At 35.1% G+C, this 21,118-nt stretch overlaps 1 protein-coding gene across 1 annotated transcript; it reads right to left on the reverse strand.

Annotated features, from left to right (window-relative positions):
• Nucleotides 1–1,952: 1,952 nt before the first annotated feature.
• On the reverse strand, nucleotides 1,953–17,914 carry LOC132129145 (complement C1q-like protein 4). Its single transcript, XM_059540612.1, has 2 exons — nucleotides 16,429–17,914; nucleotides 1,953–2,994 (listed from the first exon to the last, which is right to left on the reverse strand). The coding sequence occupies exons 1-2, from the start codon at nucleotides 16,969–16,971 to the stop codon at nucleotides 2,815–2,817; spliced, it is 723 nt and encodes a 240-aa protein (XP_059396595.1). The 5' UTR covers nucleotides 16,972–17,914; the 3' UTR covers nucleotides 1,953–2,814.
• Nucleotides 17,915–21,118: the final 3,204 nt, after the last annotated feature.

The following is a 21,118-nucleotide window of genomic DNA, read 5'->3' on the forward strand; positions in this document are numbered from 1 at the left end:
TGTGTGTGTGTGTGTGTGAGAGAGAGAGAATTTATTATTCATACAAACTGATCAAAAGTGATTATTCTTTTTTTTAATAAATCTTGAATTCTTTAAACTGCTGTTCTTTTAAATGTCCTATTCATCAAAGAATCTTGTAAAAAAAAAAAGAGAGATATCACTCCATGAAAATAATAAAAAATTTTATTGTTCAACAAATCAGCATATTAGTATGATTTCTGAAGAATCATGTGAGACTGAAGACTGGACTGTAAACTCAGGAAAAATAAAATATATGAAAATATCAACGGTTTTTTTTTTTTATCAAATTTAGTGGTTTTCGTAATGCTGTCTCTTAATATCCATCTATTTATTTGTATTTTGACATGTATAGTTTTTAAAAGCTTTGCAAGTGTTTGTATTACATGATATATAGCGTATCTCTAAATCTGATTATATTTCTCTATTGAAAAAAAAAGTCAATTTTATTTATAGGTAAAAGAGCATATATATGAGAGTTTGTTTGGGTGTGCTGAAATACCCCATGATGCATTGTGTGCCGAGAGGAGCCCATCAACAGCTCGCTGACCTTTTCTCTCTCTCTCTCTCCGCTCCGCAGCAGTCAGAACTATTCCCCCCTCATTAGACGGCACATACACTCCGAATGAGAGCCAGAGAGCCAAGTATCATACACACCAGTGGTGAATAGGTCCTCTGCTAATTACTGAATTCATTTTGCTCGGATGTGTGTGGATGTGCATGCAGGTCTGTTTCTGTGCATACTTGTGCGAATGTGTTGGAGGCAAGTGAAGTGTATTGATTATTTTAATCTGCCTATTTGTGAGTCTGTGATCCTCGTGGCTCTGCATTCGACAGGGGAATCACTAATGGGCCTCAGCACAGGCCGCCTCAGACCTCTCCCTGTCCAATTAACTTTCAACTGGAATCTGGCAGGAGAGTGCGAGGAGGCTGGCCACGGACATGCTGAGATCCCCCACATATTCCCACAGGTTACAGATTCAGCAAAGCCTTAAGACCGGAATGTCATTACCTCTCGCTTTTAATTAAAGGATTCTCTCTTCGTTTTAGCCCTGACATGCACAGGTAGAATCCTAGTATTGTTCATGTCGTTGTTCCTGTTTTGCTTGTTTTTCTCTCTCTCTCTCTCTCTCTCTCTCTCTCTCTCTCTCTCTCTTTCACTTCAAGACACTGAATTTTCATTAATAGAACTGACTTTTTTCTTCTTAAATGACTGTAGTAGAGAATATGCATGACAGAAATAATCTTTGCCATATTTATTATATACTGTAAAAAAAATACTAAATTATTTTAGTATTCACCTAACATGTTGCAAGGATTTTGTATAGTCAGTTGTATAAATGTGACAAAAAATGAGGCAGAGGTATTTGAATATTATTTATTATTGAATTGCTTAGGGAATGTTTTTGGTGTTTTGACATGTTATTTGTATCAGTGTATTTACACATGGCTTGACTTGGATGGACAACTCCTTCCTGCTGTATTTCTTCGAAAAATGTACCAATACAGGTTATGAATATGTATTAAAATTACAATTTAGAGACACAGTTTTTCAGATTTATCATTCACACCTTTGGCCTTTTTCATTTGATGAGGTTTCTCATGAAATAGCGACCTTACTGGGCTTGATATCACAGAAAAATGTATAGAGCTTGATTTATTTATTTGTAACTTCTATAGAAAACATATTCTAAAATATAATACATACAAACTCATTGATCACTGTGAAAGTGTGATTTAGAAATGCTACATTTGAAATTCTCTTTTAATGGCAAGAAATTAAATGAATTTCTTAGAATTTTGCTTGCCTATTTTCTCTTAAATTGAAAATCAATAAATCTAGAATTTCTGCAACATAATGCTAATATGATATAAAATGTTACACCTCCTTTGTCAAGTGTAACATTTTCATTTTGATTTCAAACCATACAGAGTTTTATATCGTAATATCTTTTATTAGACTTACACAGAAGGGAACAACATCCTCCCCTTTAAAAAGCACTAAATCATTTCATTTATTTGTTTGATTAAAACATTGTATTTTGGTTAATTTTGAATAGTGAAGAGTCTTATTAGCCTTAATCAATACATCAATGTTCTGGTCCAGCCCATATTCTTTAGACAGATTGGAAATCTATATATCTGGTTGTAGTGAGCCATTGTGTGTAATTACACTCCAGTGTGTCCACATGTATTAGCCATATTTCTATCTCCACACAGACAGCATAAGCAGTCACTTTAAGTCAAATGAATTGAACAAGAACACTTAGATTAATCACTAGCCCTACGATGTGTGCGCACACATATGTATATATATATGCGCGCTACGGCTCCGTCTAGTGAGTGAAAATTACATTTACGCACTAATTTTCTTTCAGGTCCAGCCATGTGTAAATGCAGCTCAGTTCACCATTTAAAGCATGTTGACTAGTGAGTTTGAATCTCTGGTTTTGAATGACACACAAAATGGAGACAAGTACACTAACAAGTACACATGAAAATATGAGTGTGTCACTGTCCAGGATAGATATAGACATATATTTATATGCATTTTAATTTAAGTTTGAGAGTAGTGTATCATGGAAGATAGTTATAATTTGCACACATACAAACAGCGTGTCAGAAATTCCCTCGCTTTATGAAAGAAACTGGTTGCGGTTATGTATGTGAAGCCCTTCTGCTCCATATAAACCATGTCCATTTCTTTCAAATCAGTTTGGTGTTTGTACGTAGCTGTTTGAGTGTGTGTGTTCATACACAGTACATCTGAGTGTGTAGAGCAGCATCGTGAGCAGGTCAGTCAGCATAGATGAGGAAACCAGAGAACGTGCTGTATTTGTTGGTGTTTCCTCCGTGGACTTTCCCTCCGTCCAGCTGCACACAGACCTCATCTCCCACGTCTAAATGCAGGATCACACTGTTGGAGGCGTAGTCATAATTCTGATCAGCGTCCTGGGCGATAGCGCTGGCCCTCACCTGTCACACACGAGAGAAATGAAGCCATGGTTAGAGGAAGGACACAGAGCAGATCGCAACAATATTCCTGTACACTTGAATGATACTGAAATGTAGATGAAGCACTAAAAGCATTTATAATCATTTAGTGATGATCATTAGACCAAACAACAAAATACGACTAAAGCCCAACATCATGAAATGTGACATTTGGAGCTTTTAAAATGACACAACAACTTCAGATAGTGAAATATATTATAAATAAGCACAGACTGCATTCAGTGACTTTTTCACTATCATATATGAGAGGAGAAATTAATAAGTATGATTTTTGATGTTTCTAAAATAAATGCAGAAACCACTATAACACCATTTTGAGCTTGGAAAGATTTTGATTTGTTAAACCTTTAGAACTAAAGGGAATAAATGTATAAAATGTAATATTAGCACAAATGAATAATTTAATATAAATGTTTTGTAATATATATATAAATTTTTTTTAATGTAAAAAAAATCAACAGACAAAAATTTAAAGATTTTATTGGAAATATTGTATTATTATTGTTATTATTATTATTTAATTATAGAAGAGAAATAAGAAAAATAATATTATTAACAAATAAACAACAATTACAAATCATTTTAAATATTTTATTATTCAAAATAATAAACATAATATTTTTTATTAAATTAATTGACAAAAAATAGGAATTATAATTGATTTCATGATATTTCCAGTTCCTTCTGAGGGAAAGAAATAATACTTAGATTTTTTGTTTTTACATTACAGATTATATGCTTTTATAAAATATTGGCAGAAACCACTATAAAACCATTTCCAGGTTGGAAAGATTTAGTTTTGTTCTACAGAACTAGATAGATACTTGAGATAAAAAAAGGTTAGAAAATACTGCGCTATAATCATATCTCTTCATACAAATGCTCTCTTGCCTTTTTTATCATCTGTATGGCAGTGGAAAGGAGTCATTATTAAATGATACTCTGACAAGGGCTGGTCAGGTTAAATGGATGCGGCTGCAGATAGCCCGCTGACCTTCACCTCAATTGAGAAGCAGTCACGCTCTCTCCTATTTATCTGCTGACAGAGATCATGTAGCTAGAACTTTATGGGACGGGTGATGCTAAAACTGTACTATATCTCTTCCTCGTATTGACCTGCTGAATTTAATCACAAGCGCACATATCATGCAAACCGCAATGAGACTGTTTGCTGGAGACTTGGACTCATTTAAATTCAGCTTGAGAGATCAGCCGTATTGACTCCCAGCAGTGGATCTGAAACTTGTTTGTTAACATTTTAAATTGAGATTAGTCATGTGGTCAGACAGAAGTACATTCCTGCATAAAGATGCAATTAATAAGAACCAAGACCTGTGGTAAAACAGATCCAAGTTTTGTATCCTTGCAATACAATTCAGACATTAGCGGTGTGATATTTTATAATAATTTTTTTGTATCTGCTCTAAACTCAAGTACTCTAAACAGAAACAAATGGGTCATGTTTTAGCAGACAGGTGTCAGATGACAGACAGTAGTTGTCAGGCATTTTGCTTGGCCGTGTTATAGCCACTCAATCTCTGTCAGGTTTCCTAAATATATGGAGCGAGTCTATCGTAGGAAAAAAATACAATGATATGCACGGTGTCAGTAAACATCCTCATATAACATGTCATCACTCACTCAAATGCCTCTTGTTTTATTGGGTGTGTTATTACACCCACAACCACAGCCCACATAAAACACACTGACCCCAGACAGAGATAAACTCCTTATATCCATAATCTAATAACCCCACTCCATTACCATCATGATACTGTCAACGTCTGCACAATGTCCTGAGTGGAGACTACAGCCATTTAGATGCTTTATTGAATACCAATCTGTATAATGACGTTAGGGAGGTTTACAATGCAGCACTGTAGGACAAATATATCAGTTTTAAATTGATTTTGCATAGCAGTGATAGATATTTGTCATTTGCAATTTAAAACAAAATACCCTTGCATGTTTTCAAAAGCTGTGTAGAGACATGCAGCTTCAAAATAGACTTTATTTGGGGGAAAAAAGAAGAAAAAAAAAGAAATGGATTTACATTGGTTATTTTAAGTTTTCATTAAGAGAACAGTTTTAAAGATGTACTTTATTTTACAACAATAAAAAGCATAACATTAACTGTGAATATTAATAATAATAAAAAATCATAATGAAAGATGTTTTATTAATCAGAATAATAGTAATTATTATTGATCTTAAATAATAAATATATTAATAAAATCAAGATTGTTATAATAATAATAATAATAATAATTTTTGCTATTTATATCGTCACAAATATATTTCACTTTTTTAAAAATGGTAACAGTAATAATAATTACAATTATTATTTATTACTTTAATGATAATAGTTAAATTAAATCTATTAATCTAATCCTTATTAATATACAACTATATATTACTATAATTTTTGCTATTTAAATGATCACAAATATATTTAAATAAATAAATAAGTTACCCAATCTCTGAGTACTGTTGTTGGGTCCTACTTTTAACCGACTCAGCGTATAGTGTCATTTATCTGAGCACAATACAGAGCTGTAGTTAAGTGATATTGTGTCAATATCATTTTAAATATATATCAGTCATGGCAAACTATAATATAGACGTTTAGATGTGTATACAATCATATTATTTCACCTGAAGATATTCATTGTGTTGAAGTGTGTTGTGAAAAAGCATTTTTGGCTTGTCCCTGTTCAGCCTGCATCAAACAGTTGTGTTGAGTTGCTAGTCTCTGGAGAAACCCCTTTTCCAACTATATCTAAAAAAACGACTACAGATATAACTATACGCAATCTTTCACTTGGGTTAATGCAATCATTGGTATGTGTGACTGAATACCTATCAGTGCAACAATATTTTCTTTATATTACACATATCTGAATAATTTGGCTGCGATGCAATTTGAGAAAACTCAAATATCATGAAGATATCATGAAGACCATAAAATTGAGGGGGACAATATGTGCATCATTCCACTTCTTACAGTGACAGTCTGGCCTCTTCTCCCTATCAACGCACAGTGTACGTCATTCTCCTTATTATTTTGGTTAAGTGGGCAAAGGGGCAATTTTTCCCTCTGGCATTCCCTTGTGTTCGATACGACAACATGAGCGGTCACTTTAATAAGCAGACATCTGGCAAAGACCACTTAAGACATTTCTTGGCTTCCATTGATTCTCGTCTTGTATTTTTGGGATCAGTTACACTGAATGTGAGCGCCCGGGGTTTAGACATATCCCGCAAAGCGCGCTTGTTAGATGCTTCCCAGCATTTATCAAATATAAGTGATATGAAAGCTTGTCTTGGAGGGAGCGGGAGAGAGGCATTTTAGGATTACCGTTGACTGCACCGGAGATGGATATTGACATGGGAGCCGACTGCTTGTGAAACGCCACGCTTACTTGATCTCAGCGAGATCCTGGCTGTGAGCAGGGACCCTCGGGCCTGCTGGGGGCTTGTTCTGCCAGGCCTTTTCATTAACAGGGAGGGGAAGGATGGAGGGGGGCACATCTGCAGCAGAATTTTATACATAACCAGAGCCGAGGAGAAAGACAAGGGTTGAAGGTGAAAATAGGAGGGGGAGATTCGGATAACAGTCTGATCAAGCAAAGCTGTTTTGTGAGAGCAGCGAGATGCAAGGGTATATGAAGTCTTGTTTTTATCAGTGATGCCATGCTCCAGCGGTAATAAAACTGACAGTATTCATTCTCTGTGATATACAGACCTCTTAGAGTAGAGACAATGGAAAACTAGCTCTTAAACTTACCTAAGTGATCGAGCACACGGGAGGGGAGGGAAAGACTCAAGCAAAAAATAAAAAAGGAACATTTTTTGAATAGCTCGGTTTTGCCTCAAAGGGAGAATAAAATTTGTTTAGCTTCTTCAGAGAGTTGTGCTTAATTGGAATACTGTAAAAGCGTGGGATTGCATACTAATAGTCCAAGTGTATACTATAACAGTTACAAGTTCAGTGAACATATCTTCAATCACTGTGTAGATATAATCAACTGGTTAAAGGGTTAGTTCACCTAAAATGTAAATTTGGTCATCATTTACTCACTCTCATGTCATTCTAAATCATTATAAGACAAAAAAAGATGCGTTGAAGAATGTCAGGGTTTAAAACGACTTTGGTCCCTATTGACTGCCATTGCCTCAAAATCACCCATTTTTTCTTTTTTTTGCAGAAGAAAGAATCTCATACACGTGTGAATACTGTACATGATGTCAGAATTGTCATTTTTAGTTGAACTATCCCTTTAAAAAGTGACACCATGTAAAATGTAATGAGTATGCACTGTTGGGAACGTTACTTTAAAAAAGTAATTAGTTATAGTTACTCACTACTTGTTCCAAAAAGTAACTGAGTTAGTAACTGAATTACTCTATAATAAAAGTAACTCGTTACCAGTGAAAGTAACTATTTGCGTTACTGTTTAAAAAAAAAAAGTTGCTATATGTCAAAGAATTTGTATTTTTTTCACAAGTCAGTTGAAATGAGTAGAACAGACAGGTTTTTGTACATAACTTTCGATATTTATTGCACGTCAACAGACAGCAAGAGTTTTATCCTGCACTTCAAGTATTATCTTTGTAAGAAAAGTGTTTTTGGCCAAAAGCTTTGTAGATGCGTGTGTCGTTGTGAGATGCTTCATTAAATTAGAGTTGCTTACAACGGATGTCGACAAAGTCTTCGCTCCTGGACATAATGTACACATTACATGTACGTTCTTGCCTTTGACCACAATGAATTTGAAGTAGTGCTTATATCTCCACCTTGAAAATGCCAACTTTCATCGGATTGCTCCTGACTCGCCATCTCTGCTGCTGCTGTGAAGCTGTTGTGTGTGTGGCGCTGCTGGTGCGTGTGCTGGCATGTGTGTGAAAACACTGGCTTTGATTGGCTAGCATGAAACACATGACTCTGCCTTAGCCAATCATAATCGCTTATCTCGTTATTAACCCACCTCCTCACTCGCTGTTTGAGCCAGGGGTGCGTTTGGATTATACAGTTTATTCAATCAATGCATAGTAACGCACCGCATTTAACATCCAGTAATGTTAACGGCGTTGTAACGACGGGAAAAGTATTTAGTTAGATTACCCCGTTACTGAAAAAATAACGTCGTTACCTAACGCCGTTCTTTTAAATGGCGTTATTCCAAACATTGTGAGTATGTCATGAGTTTATACCATTTCCATTAAAATTATTTGGCAAATGACTATAGTCCAATTTCAGTATGTGCAAAAAGTGATTCGGTTTTATTGTGGGCGGAGCCTATCTGGTGGCAGAAAATGACAGTTTTAACGTAGCAGTCTAAGCAAGCCATAGAATAAAATTATAAAAAATGTCATCTTGAGTTTATATTTAAAAATTCTTTATAATTCTTTAAATTCTAAGATTATATCTTACAATTCTGGTAAGAAAAATCAAATTGTCATTTTCTCTTTTTCCCTCAGTTCAGAATCATGAGTTTATAATCCCACACTTCGGCTTTTTTTCCTCAGAATTGACAAACACGCAATTGCTGAGTTGAATGAAGTCAGAATTGTGAGAGAATTGTGAGATAAAATAGGTAAATGGTATGTTTTATAGGTTTAAATAGTATTTCAAACTTTAACTATAGGGCTAATACCATATCACCCCATGTGAATATTATATAGACCTATTTTTCAAATCTAATTCATGCTTTAAAACAGGTTTATTACAGTAGGTTTCGTCCATAGTTTGTCCGTTTAAACGTTCGCGTCTATATATTGTTTATATTTATTTATATATATATATATATATATATATATATATATATATATATATATATATATATATATATATATATATATATATATATATATATATATATATAATTTTTTTTTTTTTTTTTTTTTTTTACCTTTATAAGATATCAAGCATACCTATATAGAATGCGGCACCAAACAAATTCGTAAGGGGAATTCAAATTCGTTTTTTTTTTTAAGGGAATGAGCCCCCGATCTACCTAAATGCATCTATGTTTGCACAAATTAGATTAGATTAGATTAGATTCAACTTTATTGTCATTATGCAGAGTACAAATACAGAGCTAATGAAATGCAGTTATCATCTAACCAGAAGTGCAAGAATATAGTGTTTTATATACATAAAAGTGCAGAGTAAGTGAAGCTATGATATACAGAATGTACAGTGGAGTTGCTATATACAGTATTGAGCAGAGTATATACAGAATATAAATAGGAATGCAATGTAGGGATTGTATGTACATTATGAACAGAGCAATGTAGGATTATATACACATTACGAACAGCAGCAATGTGAGAACAGTGGTAATAAATACAGTTGGATGAGTGTGCAAAAGTATTGTTAAACAATGTATTCTTCTATGCAAAATAACAGTAGTGCAATGATATTTTTATAGAAATATTTTACTGTGTACAAAAATATTATTGCACTACTGTTATTTTGCATAGAATACATTGTTTAACAATACTTTTGCACACTCATCCAACTGTATTTATTACCACAGAGCTAATGAAAAGAAAGTGAAATTAAATGAAAAAAAAACCATTTGTCACACAAACAAATAATTTGTGATCCAGCTTCACCAACAGAAGAAGTGAGTATAAGGTTTTTTTAATGAATCTTTGTAAATCATCTTTCCTAATAATGTGCTTATTAGCAAGTTTCACCATCAATGCAGCTAAAGTAAACAGTTGGCCAGAGAGCGGCTGGGAAGAGAGGGGCGGGGTCAGCAGAGCTCATTTGCATTTAAAGGAAAATGCTACAAAACAGCTTGCTCTGAAAAAAGATGTTTGTGACAGGGTAAACAAGGTGTTGTTTTACATTACCATTTAGAAATTTTAACCAAACTATGTTACAGACTTTTCATTTAGACCATAAAGAATCATATCAACTTCTGGAAAATGTACATCAAATGACCCAGGTGATTTATGCTAAATTCAGAGTAACAAAACTACAGCAGCAGCAAGTCTGTTTGCTGAATATATTTAGCAGCTTCTACGTTTTTTTGTTTAATTTTTTTTTCTTAAAAATGTAACATTTTGTTTTTAAATTAAATCTAAAAATATTTCAAAATATTTTATGGATTATTGTTTAATTGTTAAACCATTAATAATTAACTTATTTAATTTGTAGTTAATAAATTAACTATTTAAATAATTTACCCTCCTAGGCTGTCTGGGCTTATTTATTTATTTTTTAAATGACATGAGTACAGAGCCACGCACATGACATGCAAGAAAAAAAAAAAAAATTGTGCGCACGATTTACTAATTCGTTCCCTCAATTTACTAAAACGTGCACACAATTACTAAAATCATGCGCATGATTTAGCAAATCGAGGGAACAACTTAGTAAATCGTGCGCACTATAAATCGAGTGAATGCCATAGTAAATCGAGGGAATGCTATAGTAATCGTGTGCATGTTTTAGTAAATCAAGGGTACGAATAAGTAAATCGTGCCCACGATTTAGCCTTATATTTTTTCCTGCACGTCATGTGCGGGGCTCCGTACATGAGACTTCTTGCATTTGCTATACTTTATACTTCAGTACAGTAAAAGTACAAAAATTTGTATGGTAATTTCATATCATTTTCATGTTAAAGGGGCATATGATGCGATTTAAAATTTTCTTTCTCTATGGAGTGTTACAAGCTTTTGGTGGATAATGAAGATCTGTAAAGTTGCAAAGACTAAAGTCTCAAATCCAAAGAGATATTCTTTATAAAAGGTAAGACTCTCCCTTTAACCCCCAAAAACGGCTCGTTCTAACACACCCCCGTCATACGTCACTATGTGGAAATATTTGCTTAACGCCGCTCAAATGTTCATGCAATGACTTTGAGAGAGGTGGGGCATAGAGGACCTACAATAATGTACAGCATTTGAAAAATAATGTGTTTTTTTGAATATTAAAGTATGTCAACATATTCTGTTTTACCAAATACACAAAATAATGATTTTTAAAAAAGCATCATATGACCCCTTTAAAAGTATTTGTTTTCCGCCAGGAGAAATTTTTGGCAAATTTTTTCATGCCATCTTTATGAATAAAAAGTGAATCTTTAAAGTGAATTTTACTGCAAAGCTGTAGAATTGAGAAATAATAAAGGCTTTACAACATTATAGCTAAGTGTTTTAAAAATATGTTCAAGACTATGAAAGTAAGTTATTGATTTTCAAGAATATCATCTTGAGTTTATAAGATAGCATCGCTAGCTAGCTAAAGTTAACCTAAAAGGTTATGATAATGTTTAGTTGTCAGCATTTAAATGTACAATTAAGTTTCTAGGTACTCTCCTGGGATTCCCAGGCTCAGCATTTAAAATGATATGTTGTTAAATGCTGTTAAATACCATGAAACTGTATGTTATTGCCGGTATCATTATTTACAGTGGTGCAGTTATTTTGTTTCTCAGTTTCTGGCAGAACGGGGAAGGAGAGGTTTCTGTGAGGGTCTCAAGTGTCTCTACCTATTTATGCCTCTACCTTATTTATGTGGAAGTTCTAAAGAACGCTCCGTGCATATGGTCAATTAAAAGGGTGTGCAATTAGAGATCACCACAATTAGAGATGACCAAAAACATTCATTATATCGCTACCGGACTATGTACATGTCATTGCACTGGGAGACATTTATTAGAGCAGGTATTGGTCATTAACAGACAGGCGATGGCACTTTTAACACTAGCGTGTGAAAGAGCTCGACCTTTTGGAGGTCTATTAAAAGAGCATGTGACAGGTGAAAAAGGGGAAAAAGAAATGGTGGAACGATTAAGCAACAGAAGGGACAGAGTGTAGATTAGTCAAGGTTCAGACAAAGGGTTTGGGAAACTACATTGAAGCTGAGGGACCATAAATTAAAAGATTAACAGCACACAACACGTTAATTATGAGGAAGAAGCATGCAGATGCTAAATCAGAGATGATGTATGACCCTGGTGTCATATTTTGACTTGCATTAGCATTAACACAAACACACCATTATTCTACAAGGACGATAAAAGAACCACCAATAATGCTAGCAGCATCAAATGCTTTTAACAAATATCTTCATATGTTTATAGATCTTTCTGCACTTATTCTATCAGCAGAGGTTATCTGATTATACAGAATAAAAATTAGAAGTTATTATTAAGTGATGTGCGATTTTTGACCCAAACAACACTTTGATGGGATCTGACAAGTAAAAATATTTTCTTGCGTATAGAATTCCCTTCAGCTGTGGCAGATGCTGTGATGAAATTTCATTAGGAATCCCTTTCAGTGGGCAATACACCAAATTAATTACAAGAAAAATGAAGATGACCTCATTAAATATTGATGGGGGCACTATTGATATATGATCACACCACTAATCCTTTCCATCAGATGATCTGTTATGAATTATTGTAACAAAAAATGACATATGCATCTACTCTGATATATTGGTACAGTTTACAGATAAACAAAAAAGCAAAAATCCTAAACTAAAAGGCAGTGAATTATGGGTCACTCTTTAACTAATTAAATGTTCTAATTGTTTTAAGTTTTAAATATCACATATCCTGAAATAAACAACCAATATATATTAAAGTAGGTTTAACATGCAATGGTGTGGAAAAAATTTGCTAAGGATTGGGCTTGCTAACAAAAGAAGTCAGTGAGCAGACAATTAATAAAAAATTCATTTAAAACAGAAATTAATTGTTTCTTAATGAAATTTTCCTGTCACATTTCATTTCCATTATAAACAAATTTGACATTGTTCGAAAGCCTCTTTTTTTTCTAAATTTTTTTTAAATTTAAAGTAAAAAAAATTGGATGTGTGACAAATCCAAAATGGTTGAGTCAAATTCTATATATATATGTATATATATATATATATATATATATATATATATATATATATATATATATATATATATATATATATATATATATATATGTATGTAGGAAAAAAGTTATTAAAGAAACATAATGAAAATTGAATATAATCCATTCTTTCTCTCTCTCTAAAATTTAGAAAATGTCCTATAATTGAATCCTCATGCCTATAAGAAAGATCTAAATGATTTCAAATGTCTCTTTAGTTTTCAGTCCTGCTTACCTGTGAATTTTCTTAATTATCCACCTACATAATTTCCATTTCAAGTGGTACCAAAGGGTGCTAACTCACAGATCATTCAACAGTGACACTCTCACCACACTCCTGGGACACTTTAGCCTCACATGTCTGAGGTCCTACAACAAGCAGGCCATCATAATGGCACCAGTGGGTATCAAGAGACCAGCTTTCACTATCTGTCAAAACCACTGCACAGACAATGATCAGCCAGATGGTCATGCGGGCCTGCAACCAGGTACAGCAACATGCATGACACACTCTAGAGGATACCGGAGATACTTTTTTTCTCTTAATTAGCACCCTAACATTCACAGACAGCCATAATTAGCAAACAAATGCCAATGTCAGGATCCAGTCTTATTAACTTTAAGATGCCTTGTTAACCTGTCAAACCGTGACATGTTTGGTGCTTCTCCATCTGTCTGTGGCTATGTATTCATTTTTGTCCATGCGTATAAGCCTCCCAGAAGTCTCGTCTCTCTGCCCACTGTCTGCAGCTTTCTATTAAGCCATCTATCTTCCTTTCCTACCCTGATCTTTCTGTCAACCAGCCTAGGTGATTCTGCCATACTCTTAACTGTCATGGCTACCCGTGCGTCCTTCTCAGTCTGTCTCACAATTCACTTGTGCACTTGAGCTTGTGGGCCGCCCATGGGGTGCCATACTGAACATGGCCTCCACAATGAAGATGCAAGATGACTGTGTCAAAACTTGATTTTAAGATGAAGGTTAAAAACTATAATTTATTTCACTGCTTATTTTTTTCTGTTTTGGTGTTGTTCCTTTCCCGTTTCTTCTATAAAAATGTTTCTTCAACGATAGTCACTTTTATTGATGTGGGCTTTTAAAAATGAAATTCCCTTAAAACACACTATTCTCACTAGTTCAATTAATTTGTCTACCAACAATGTTCAATATAAAATAAAGGCATTCAAATGATTTAAAGATTAATATATACATAGTTCTAAAAACATAATATTTTTAGGATGGATTTTCATATTTTAATGTTGGAAACATCTGGATCTGGGCCAAGGGTAAAGCAATAAGATCTATACATAAAGGCATTTACATTTTTAAAATACAAAATTAATTGCAATTTTTCAGTTATATAAATTAAATAATTTCTTAATTCTGAATTAAAATATGTACACAAATATGTAAATCAAAATTTACATAAAATATTCTGCATTTTAAGGTAATATACAGACCACTGAAACACTACAAATGTGTATTCATTTGAACTTAAAAATTGTTGAACTTGCTCCTAAAGATTGTTACTTGTTTCATTTCTGAATGGATCAATGTTTTTGAACCAATCAGTTGAAATGAGTGATTCAATGAGTCACTCATAATCACTTGTTGCCACCTACTGTCTGAAAAGACAACTGTCTGTGACACTGTTTTGCAAGAGATTTGAATTGAAATTGTGATCTTTTAATGAATAATCATGAAGCTGCTACATAAGCTATAACACAAAGAAAAAGAGAAAACATGTTTTAATAAAAAATTTGCATTTAGTTGAAGAAACACCCTTATATGTAATGGCGATTCTCCACTCCAAAGCCTTTGAATTTCTGTGAACTCTGTATTTCGGATATTGGCCTATAATATTCAATAGACATGGCTGTTTAAACATCCTTTTGTCAGCATTCAAAAATAACCTTTTACAAATTAACATAAACCTCCTTATCCCAACGGACCACTGTCTGCTTTCAGATGACACTTCTGAGAATTCCAGTCTCTCAGCATCTGTCAAAAAATCTAGCATCCTTTTCACTTTAATATGCTCTGTACTTTCCATAGGTAGCTGCACAAACCAGCATCCTAGGAGCTCTTTAAAATCTTAAAGGCTACAAAAATTGTCATTTGTGTCACAAATGGACTGCTGGCTGTATTTTAGGTGCTTGGGGAAGTGTCATTCCATTTGCAGTTTATTTGGTGTAGTGAGCAGTTAACCCAGACACTTCTCTATTACATTTCAGGTCCTACAGAGGAGTGAAGCAGTGCCACCTAATGTGCTCAAAATGGACGTAATTGAGTGGACCGAAAAGATAATTAATGAGCAATCAATGAACATGCAAAAGAAGGGGGCACGTTTAGCATGCAGTGGATGCAATCTAAGAGTTATGAATGATTTAACAGCGGAAGCAGACTTGCATGACAATACAAAACTGAGCCAGTCCAATTTAATCTACTACGTCTCTAATCAATTTTACAGGTGGGCCACTATATTAAACCAGAGGTTTTTTTTGTGTTTTTTTTACAACATAACACCAGACCTTCATTGCACAGTGAAATACAAATAAACATTTATTGTGTGCTTGGGTAAAACTGTTCATAAAAGAATATGTTACGATTGCCTCTCAAATAAAAAGGTCCAAGAGTGTGTCTTGATCTACAAAGGTCATACAGTCACTTAAAAACACTTCAGATAAACCTTTTCTTGTCTTGCTCATTTCCTGCCTCCAGACTTTAATTCATGTCAATGAATCAACGAATGTCTAAATGTGGATACTTAATTTTTTTGTACATTCATTGTTTAACTGGCAGTAGACCACACCATGACAGCTTTGACTGCTGAGTCGTATGACACATTTTTCGGTGACAAGTGAGATGTAAATATGTTATTATTAAATTGTCAAAACATATAGCAATGCAACTGAGATAGTTTGGACAAACAGATAAGATATTAATGTCACAATTTTCCTTTTAGTCTTCTCCTGGTCAGCCTTGCAAAACAATACATCTGCGTCTAATTTACTTCCATGTTATTTAGTGCAATAATCAATTATATAATTTAATAGGAATTTTAATAAGAAAAAAATCTCATAATCCAACTATTCTGACTCCTCTAAATGAAGTTGACCTTAGTGGTGAAGCTCAATGTAGCGAACTGAGGGAAGAAGAAACTACTTCCTACTTTTCACTGCACACATAATATCTATAATAAAGTCCCCAAAATGAAATTCTTTCATCATTTACTCATACTTATGTCATTATACCCCTGTATAAGATGATATTTTGAAAAATGTCTCAGGTTTTTTGTCTTTACAATGAAAGTCAGTGAAGTTCAGTGTTGTTTTGGAAACATTCTTCAAATATCTTCATTTTGTGCTACAGAAGTATCAAAGTCATACGGGTTTGGATGAAATTATAAATGTTAATGATTATAGTTTTTTTTTTTCATTTTGGGGTGAACTATCCTTGAGCCAAAGATTTCATTTCAACCACAAACAATGATAAATTCTTACCTGTCCATTCTTCTTGAGGTCTGCCCACATACTGGTCCCATCTCCTCCTCTCATCAGGACATGGTATGTGAAGAAGTAGATACCAGGTAGAGGGCATGTAAATTTTCCAGTGCTGGGCTCATAGTAGTTGCCAACATTGGTCACCACATCATCAAACTTGAGCACATCAGTGCCTTCATGCTGCTTGCGCAGGCCTGCGTAAAATGCAATCTTAGGACTGTAGACTGATGGCACATAACCACCAGGCCCAGGACCAGGAGGCCCTTGTGGCCCTGGCTTTCCAGGCTCTCCAGGTGGCCCTCGTGGACCAGGTGGTCCTGGCATTCCCGGAGGTCCCCGATACCCAGATTTCCCTTTCCGGTTTGGAAAATCACCAGGTGCGGGTGAAACAGCCGTTAGCTCCTGGCCATGAGATGTGGTGTAGGGGTCACAAACCATACGACAACTTCCTAGCATTTCATAATGGCTTCCCGCATTGCCGGCTCCTCCTCCTTTAGTGTTGTGAACCAGTAAAGGGATGGTGACCAGGAGAATCAGAACCATGGCCACACCCACTGCCGCTCCTATAACACGCTTGCGACGACTGATCCGGGAGGCAGCAATCGTTAGAAAGTCCTCCTCTCCTTTAGATGGAATGGTGCCCGCCAGCGTGAAAGGTGGAGAAAAACTCACTAAAGTGTGAAAGTAAATGTATGTTTGGGTACAAAAGAACAGCCACAGGTATCTATAGAGCAGTGAGGAGAAGGATAGCAGATGAATTTATGGATGAGACAAGGAGACCAAGAAGAGTGTGGAGCATACAGAAAAAAAAGGGTGCAATGGGACTTGTGGTAGGACAGAGTGGAGAGCCACAGGAAGATCTGAAGGAATGAAAAGGAACAGTGGAGGCTGCAACAGAAAGGTGTGGCACGGTAAAGAATGATTAAGAAAGATGATTACGGAAAAACACAGCTTATGGTCACGTATTATATATTAACAATAGCAATAAAATGCAATATGGTGTTTTTTAAAGTGTTGGAATTTCCTGGTTAATAACAATACAGATCTCTTCATTCATCCCCTTGTTTGTTAACATTAAATATAAAATGAATACTCCAATACACAGAAGATGCTTTGAGGTTTTCCTTTGCATAAGCAAACAAAAATGAACTGTTTTTTTTCCACTTCAAAGTTCCTGTCCACCTGACAAAAGCTGTGCAATTTAGAAACTGCAAAATTCAGTTCATGAGAGGCTAGATGAAATCACAAAGTTATCTGCTTGCAAAACAAAATTAAAATCAAGTCCAACTAAATACCTAAAAGATGTGCCAAAAAAATCTGTCATCCAATGTTCCACGTTTCAAAATAAACTGATCCCACACAATGAAATTTGTCCAACGCCCTGCATCAAAACCTGATGAGCCACAATGAATTGATCCTTCAGATTATTATTATTATTTATTTTTAAGGGATAAATGGAAGACCCCTGTAGTCGCTCTGGCAGGTCAAGGAAAATTCCACAGAAATAGAACTAAAGGAGGAAAGACACAAAAAGACAATAAGAAAAATTTGTGAAGGCTATATATATATTTAAATATATATACATTCAGTGAAGCGCGCGAAATAACACCTCTGAAAGTAGCCTATGACACAAGTGCGCAACATCAAGTACATTTAATAAAAAAAGGCATTAAAGAGACAATTACCTTCACTTCAATGTTTATGGAAGATATTTAGGATTAACAATCTTTCCTCTGATGTCTCTCCTTACATTTGCTGCGCTCAAAAGCAAATTAAAGGTGAATGTAATTCATGCGCATCTTCAGCAGACGAAGACTCCTCTCTTTACTCCAACAAGAGACCGAATCGCAGAATAACGATTTTAAATGCTTTTACCAGTCAAATAAGATGAGTTAACTTAATTAAGTTGCGACTAACAGCACTTCTGACCTTATTTATTCCACGAACTGTGACTGACTGCACGCCTGAGTTAAACTTCCGCTTTTGGAGTTCGTTCTGTCGAGAGAAATAATAAAACAGCAACAGCGCAGGACTTCTGACTCCGACACCTGTGAGATTTTCACACTCCACACACACACACACACACACACACACACACACACACTCACACACACTATCCCCTTCTTCCATCCGGTCGACTCCTCCCACTATCCCTTCATCCCATCTCATCTCGTCCTCGCTCCTCTGTCTCACTGGCTCTGTCTCAAACACCACTGAGCTGTCTACGTAGAACGCGCGTGCGATGCCGATGTCTGACTCGGCAGCACACTTGGTTTTTAGACACAACCGTTGTTTTTTTCCCACTTATTCATCATTTAATGGGGTAAAGTGGTGTAAATGTTAATCGTTTATCATGTCAGCAGTATATGTTGACTAATTCTTTAAAAACAAGCAATATTATTAACAAAAAACTCTTGTGGATGACACAGGGGAAAAAGGCTGGGTGAAGCATCTCAGATGGAGCACTGTGACTTTTCGAGGCCATTGTGTGTGTGGCTCAGTTTCTCTAGCTTTCAGAGCTCATTAGTGAAGGACACTGAGACCATTGTGCTCTCCCTCGCTCTCTATCTATCTATCTATCTATCTATCTATCTATCTATCTATCTATCTATCTATCTATATATCTATCTATCTATCTATCTATCTAACTATCTATCTATCTATCTATCTATCTATCTATCTATCTATCTATCTATCTATCTATCGATCTATCTATCAGCAACAAACTAACAGATGTATTACATAGAACAGCTGACAAATAAGTCTGTTATGATGGTTTTTAAACATTAAAACTGTCTCATCATCCATATAAAATAGGCTAAATGAACATGTTCACACAGAGTTTGCATAGCACCTTGCAGTCAGTTTGAAGGCTAATGCTACTAGTGTTTAAATATTGGGTCTGGTAAGAAACGGATCCATTGAGAATTCATTGTAACTCATCCAATCTGCTGTTCTCTGTTAATCACACATCTGCATTTTTAAAGTTTAATGATGGAGGTTGCACTGGGGGAAATACATATTAACAGCTATCTTTTTTTCTCCATCAGCTCTCTGCACCTCTTCCTCCAATATGACCAGAGCAAGAAGAGAGAAGAACTAAAGAAGTGCACAGAGAAAAGAATGGTCTGGAGAGAAAGGTGCAGAAAATGCTCCTCAAGTAAGAAGTGTATGTGTGTTATGTCACTCCCACCTCGTGTGTCAGTCAGTTTCTTACATTAGAAATACACACACACACACACACACACACACACAGTGGGGTTTAACCACAATTGATGTATAATCATCGCCAGGAGACATAGGCAATATAGTGAGAATTGGATTTTTAGTGGCTGTTAAAATATTACTGAGATGATTAATATTAAAAAATGCACACGTCTCTGAGCTGTCTGTCTGTCAGTCGCTCTTCATTTCAGGTCTCGTTTCACCATTCTGCCGCTCCTTTCTCTTTTTCCTGTAATATAGTTGAGCCAGTAACACAGCCTAACCCCAAAGCATCTGGCACAGTTTACCCCACCGTTACTATTTTGGTAAAAATTCTTCATTTAATAATCAACTGCAGTCTTTGGTCATTCTTTGTTGTCATGCACTAAGCTAGGTTTGAGAATTGTTGCATCTGACTAATTTTTAGCCTTTAGGTAATGTCCCTTCTTCTGTCATTGATGATGACTCAAGCAAACTGTTGATTGTTGTTTCATATCATGCATCTATAGATCGCTGTTTGGCTCTCATCGACTTAACTGTCGAGAGTTGTATTGAATGACACTGGGGTAGCAATATTTGGACAGTTTCCTTGGAAAAAAAAATGTAGTTCTAGTCTTACAACACAGTGTTTTGGAAATATTCTATGTGTCAGATCAAGTAGGCTAGTATGGCACTATATAGAGTACGAGAATGAAGCAGGGACGTGATCCAGTGGATGTTCACCTCCAAGGTCCTTCTTTGTATTCAGTCTGCAAGAGAAACATGTCACAAGTTAACCATTTAGTGCATTACATACAGATAAATGTTCAAAAAAAAAATATATATATATATATATATATATATTTGTTGAAACTTCTGCTACTAGCATTCCAATCAAATATGTCAAAATATTAGTCCTCCTCCTCAAAAAAAAAACAAAATGTCAGGTAGAGCACATTGAATTGTGGGATACATATTCCATACAGTGTGCTCTGATGTGCAGTTTGGCAAGTTTAGAAGGCATTCCATGCATATAGAAAATGTATTAAACACTACACCTAGTAAATGCATTCTGTTATTTAAAAGAAATCTCTTCATTATCTGTATTTTCAGTTCATCTATAATATATCTTGGTTTCCAACACTAAATTGATGGAAAATAACAAGAAAACCACATGCATTCTCCACATGAACACATATAGACTCACTAATCGTTACCAGACACAAGATCCCATGAGTGTTACTGTGACACATATTGAAACATGGATTCTGCGCATAGATCCACTGTCACTGAGTAGGTGTGAAGAATGATTTATACTCCGTTATTTATGTTACATTTTGATGATGCGAATACCACTGGGTAGTAAAAAGAAATTAGGACATGAATTAACACTTGGTTAAACAGGAAATATTGACAGTCTCCCAAATGTTCAAAGGGGAGGTGACCTGTATATAAAATATAACAGCATAGATCAGTGCCTTTGAGGGTTATGGTGTTGGAAAACGAT

The sequence above is a fragment of the Carassius carassius genome, chromosome 46, assembly GCF_963082965.1.
Source record: "Carassius carassius chromosome 46, fCarCar2.1, whole genome shotgun sequence".
Lineage (NCBI taxonomy): Eukaryota > Metazoa > Chordata > Actinopteri > Cypriniformes > Cyprinidae > Carassius > Carassius carassius.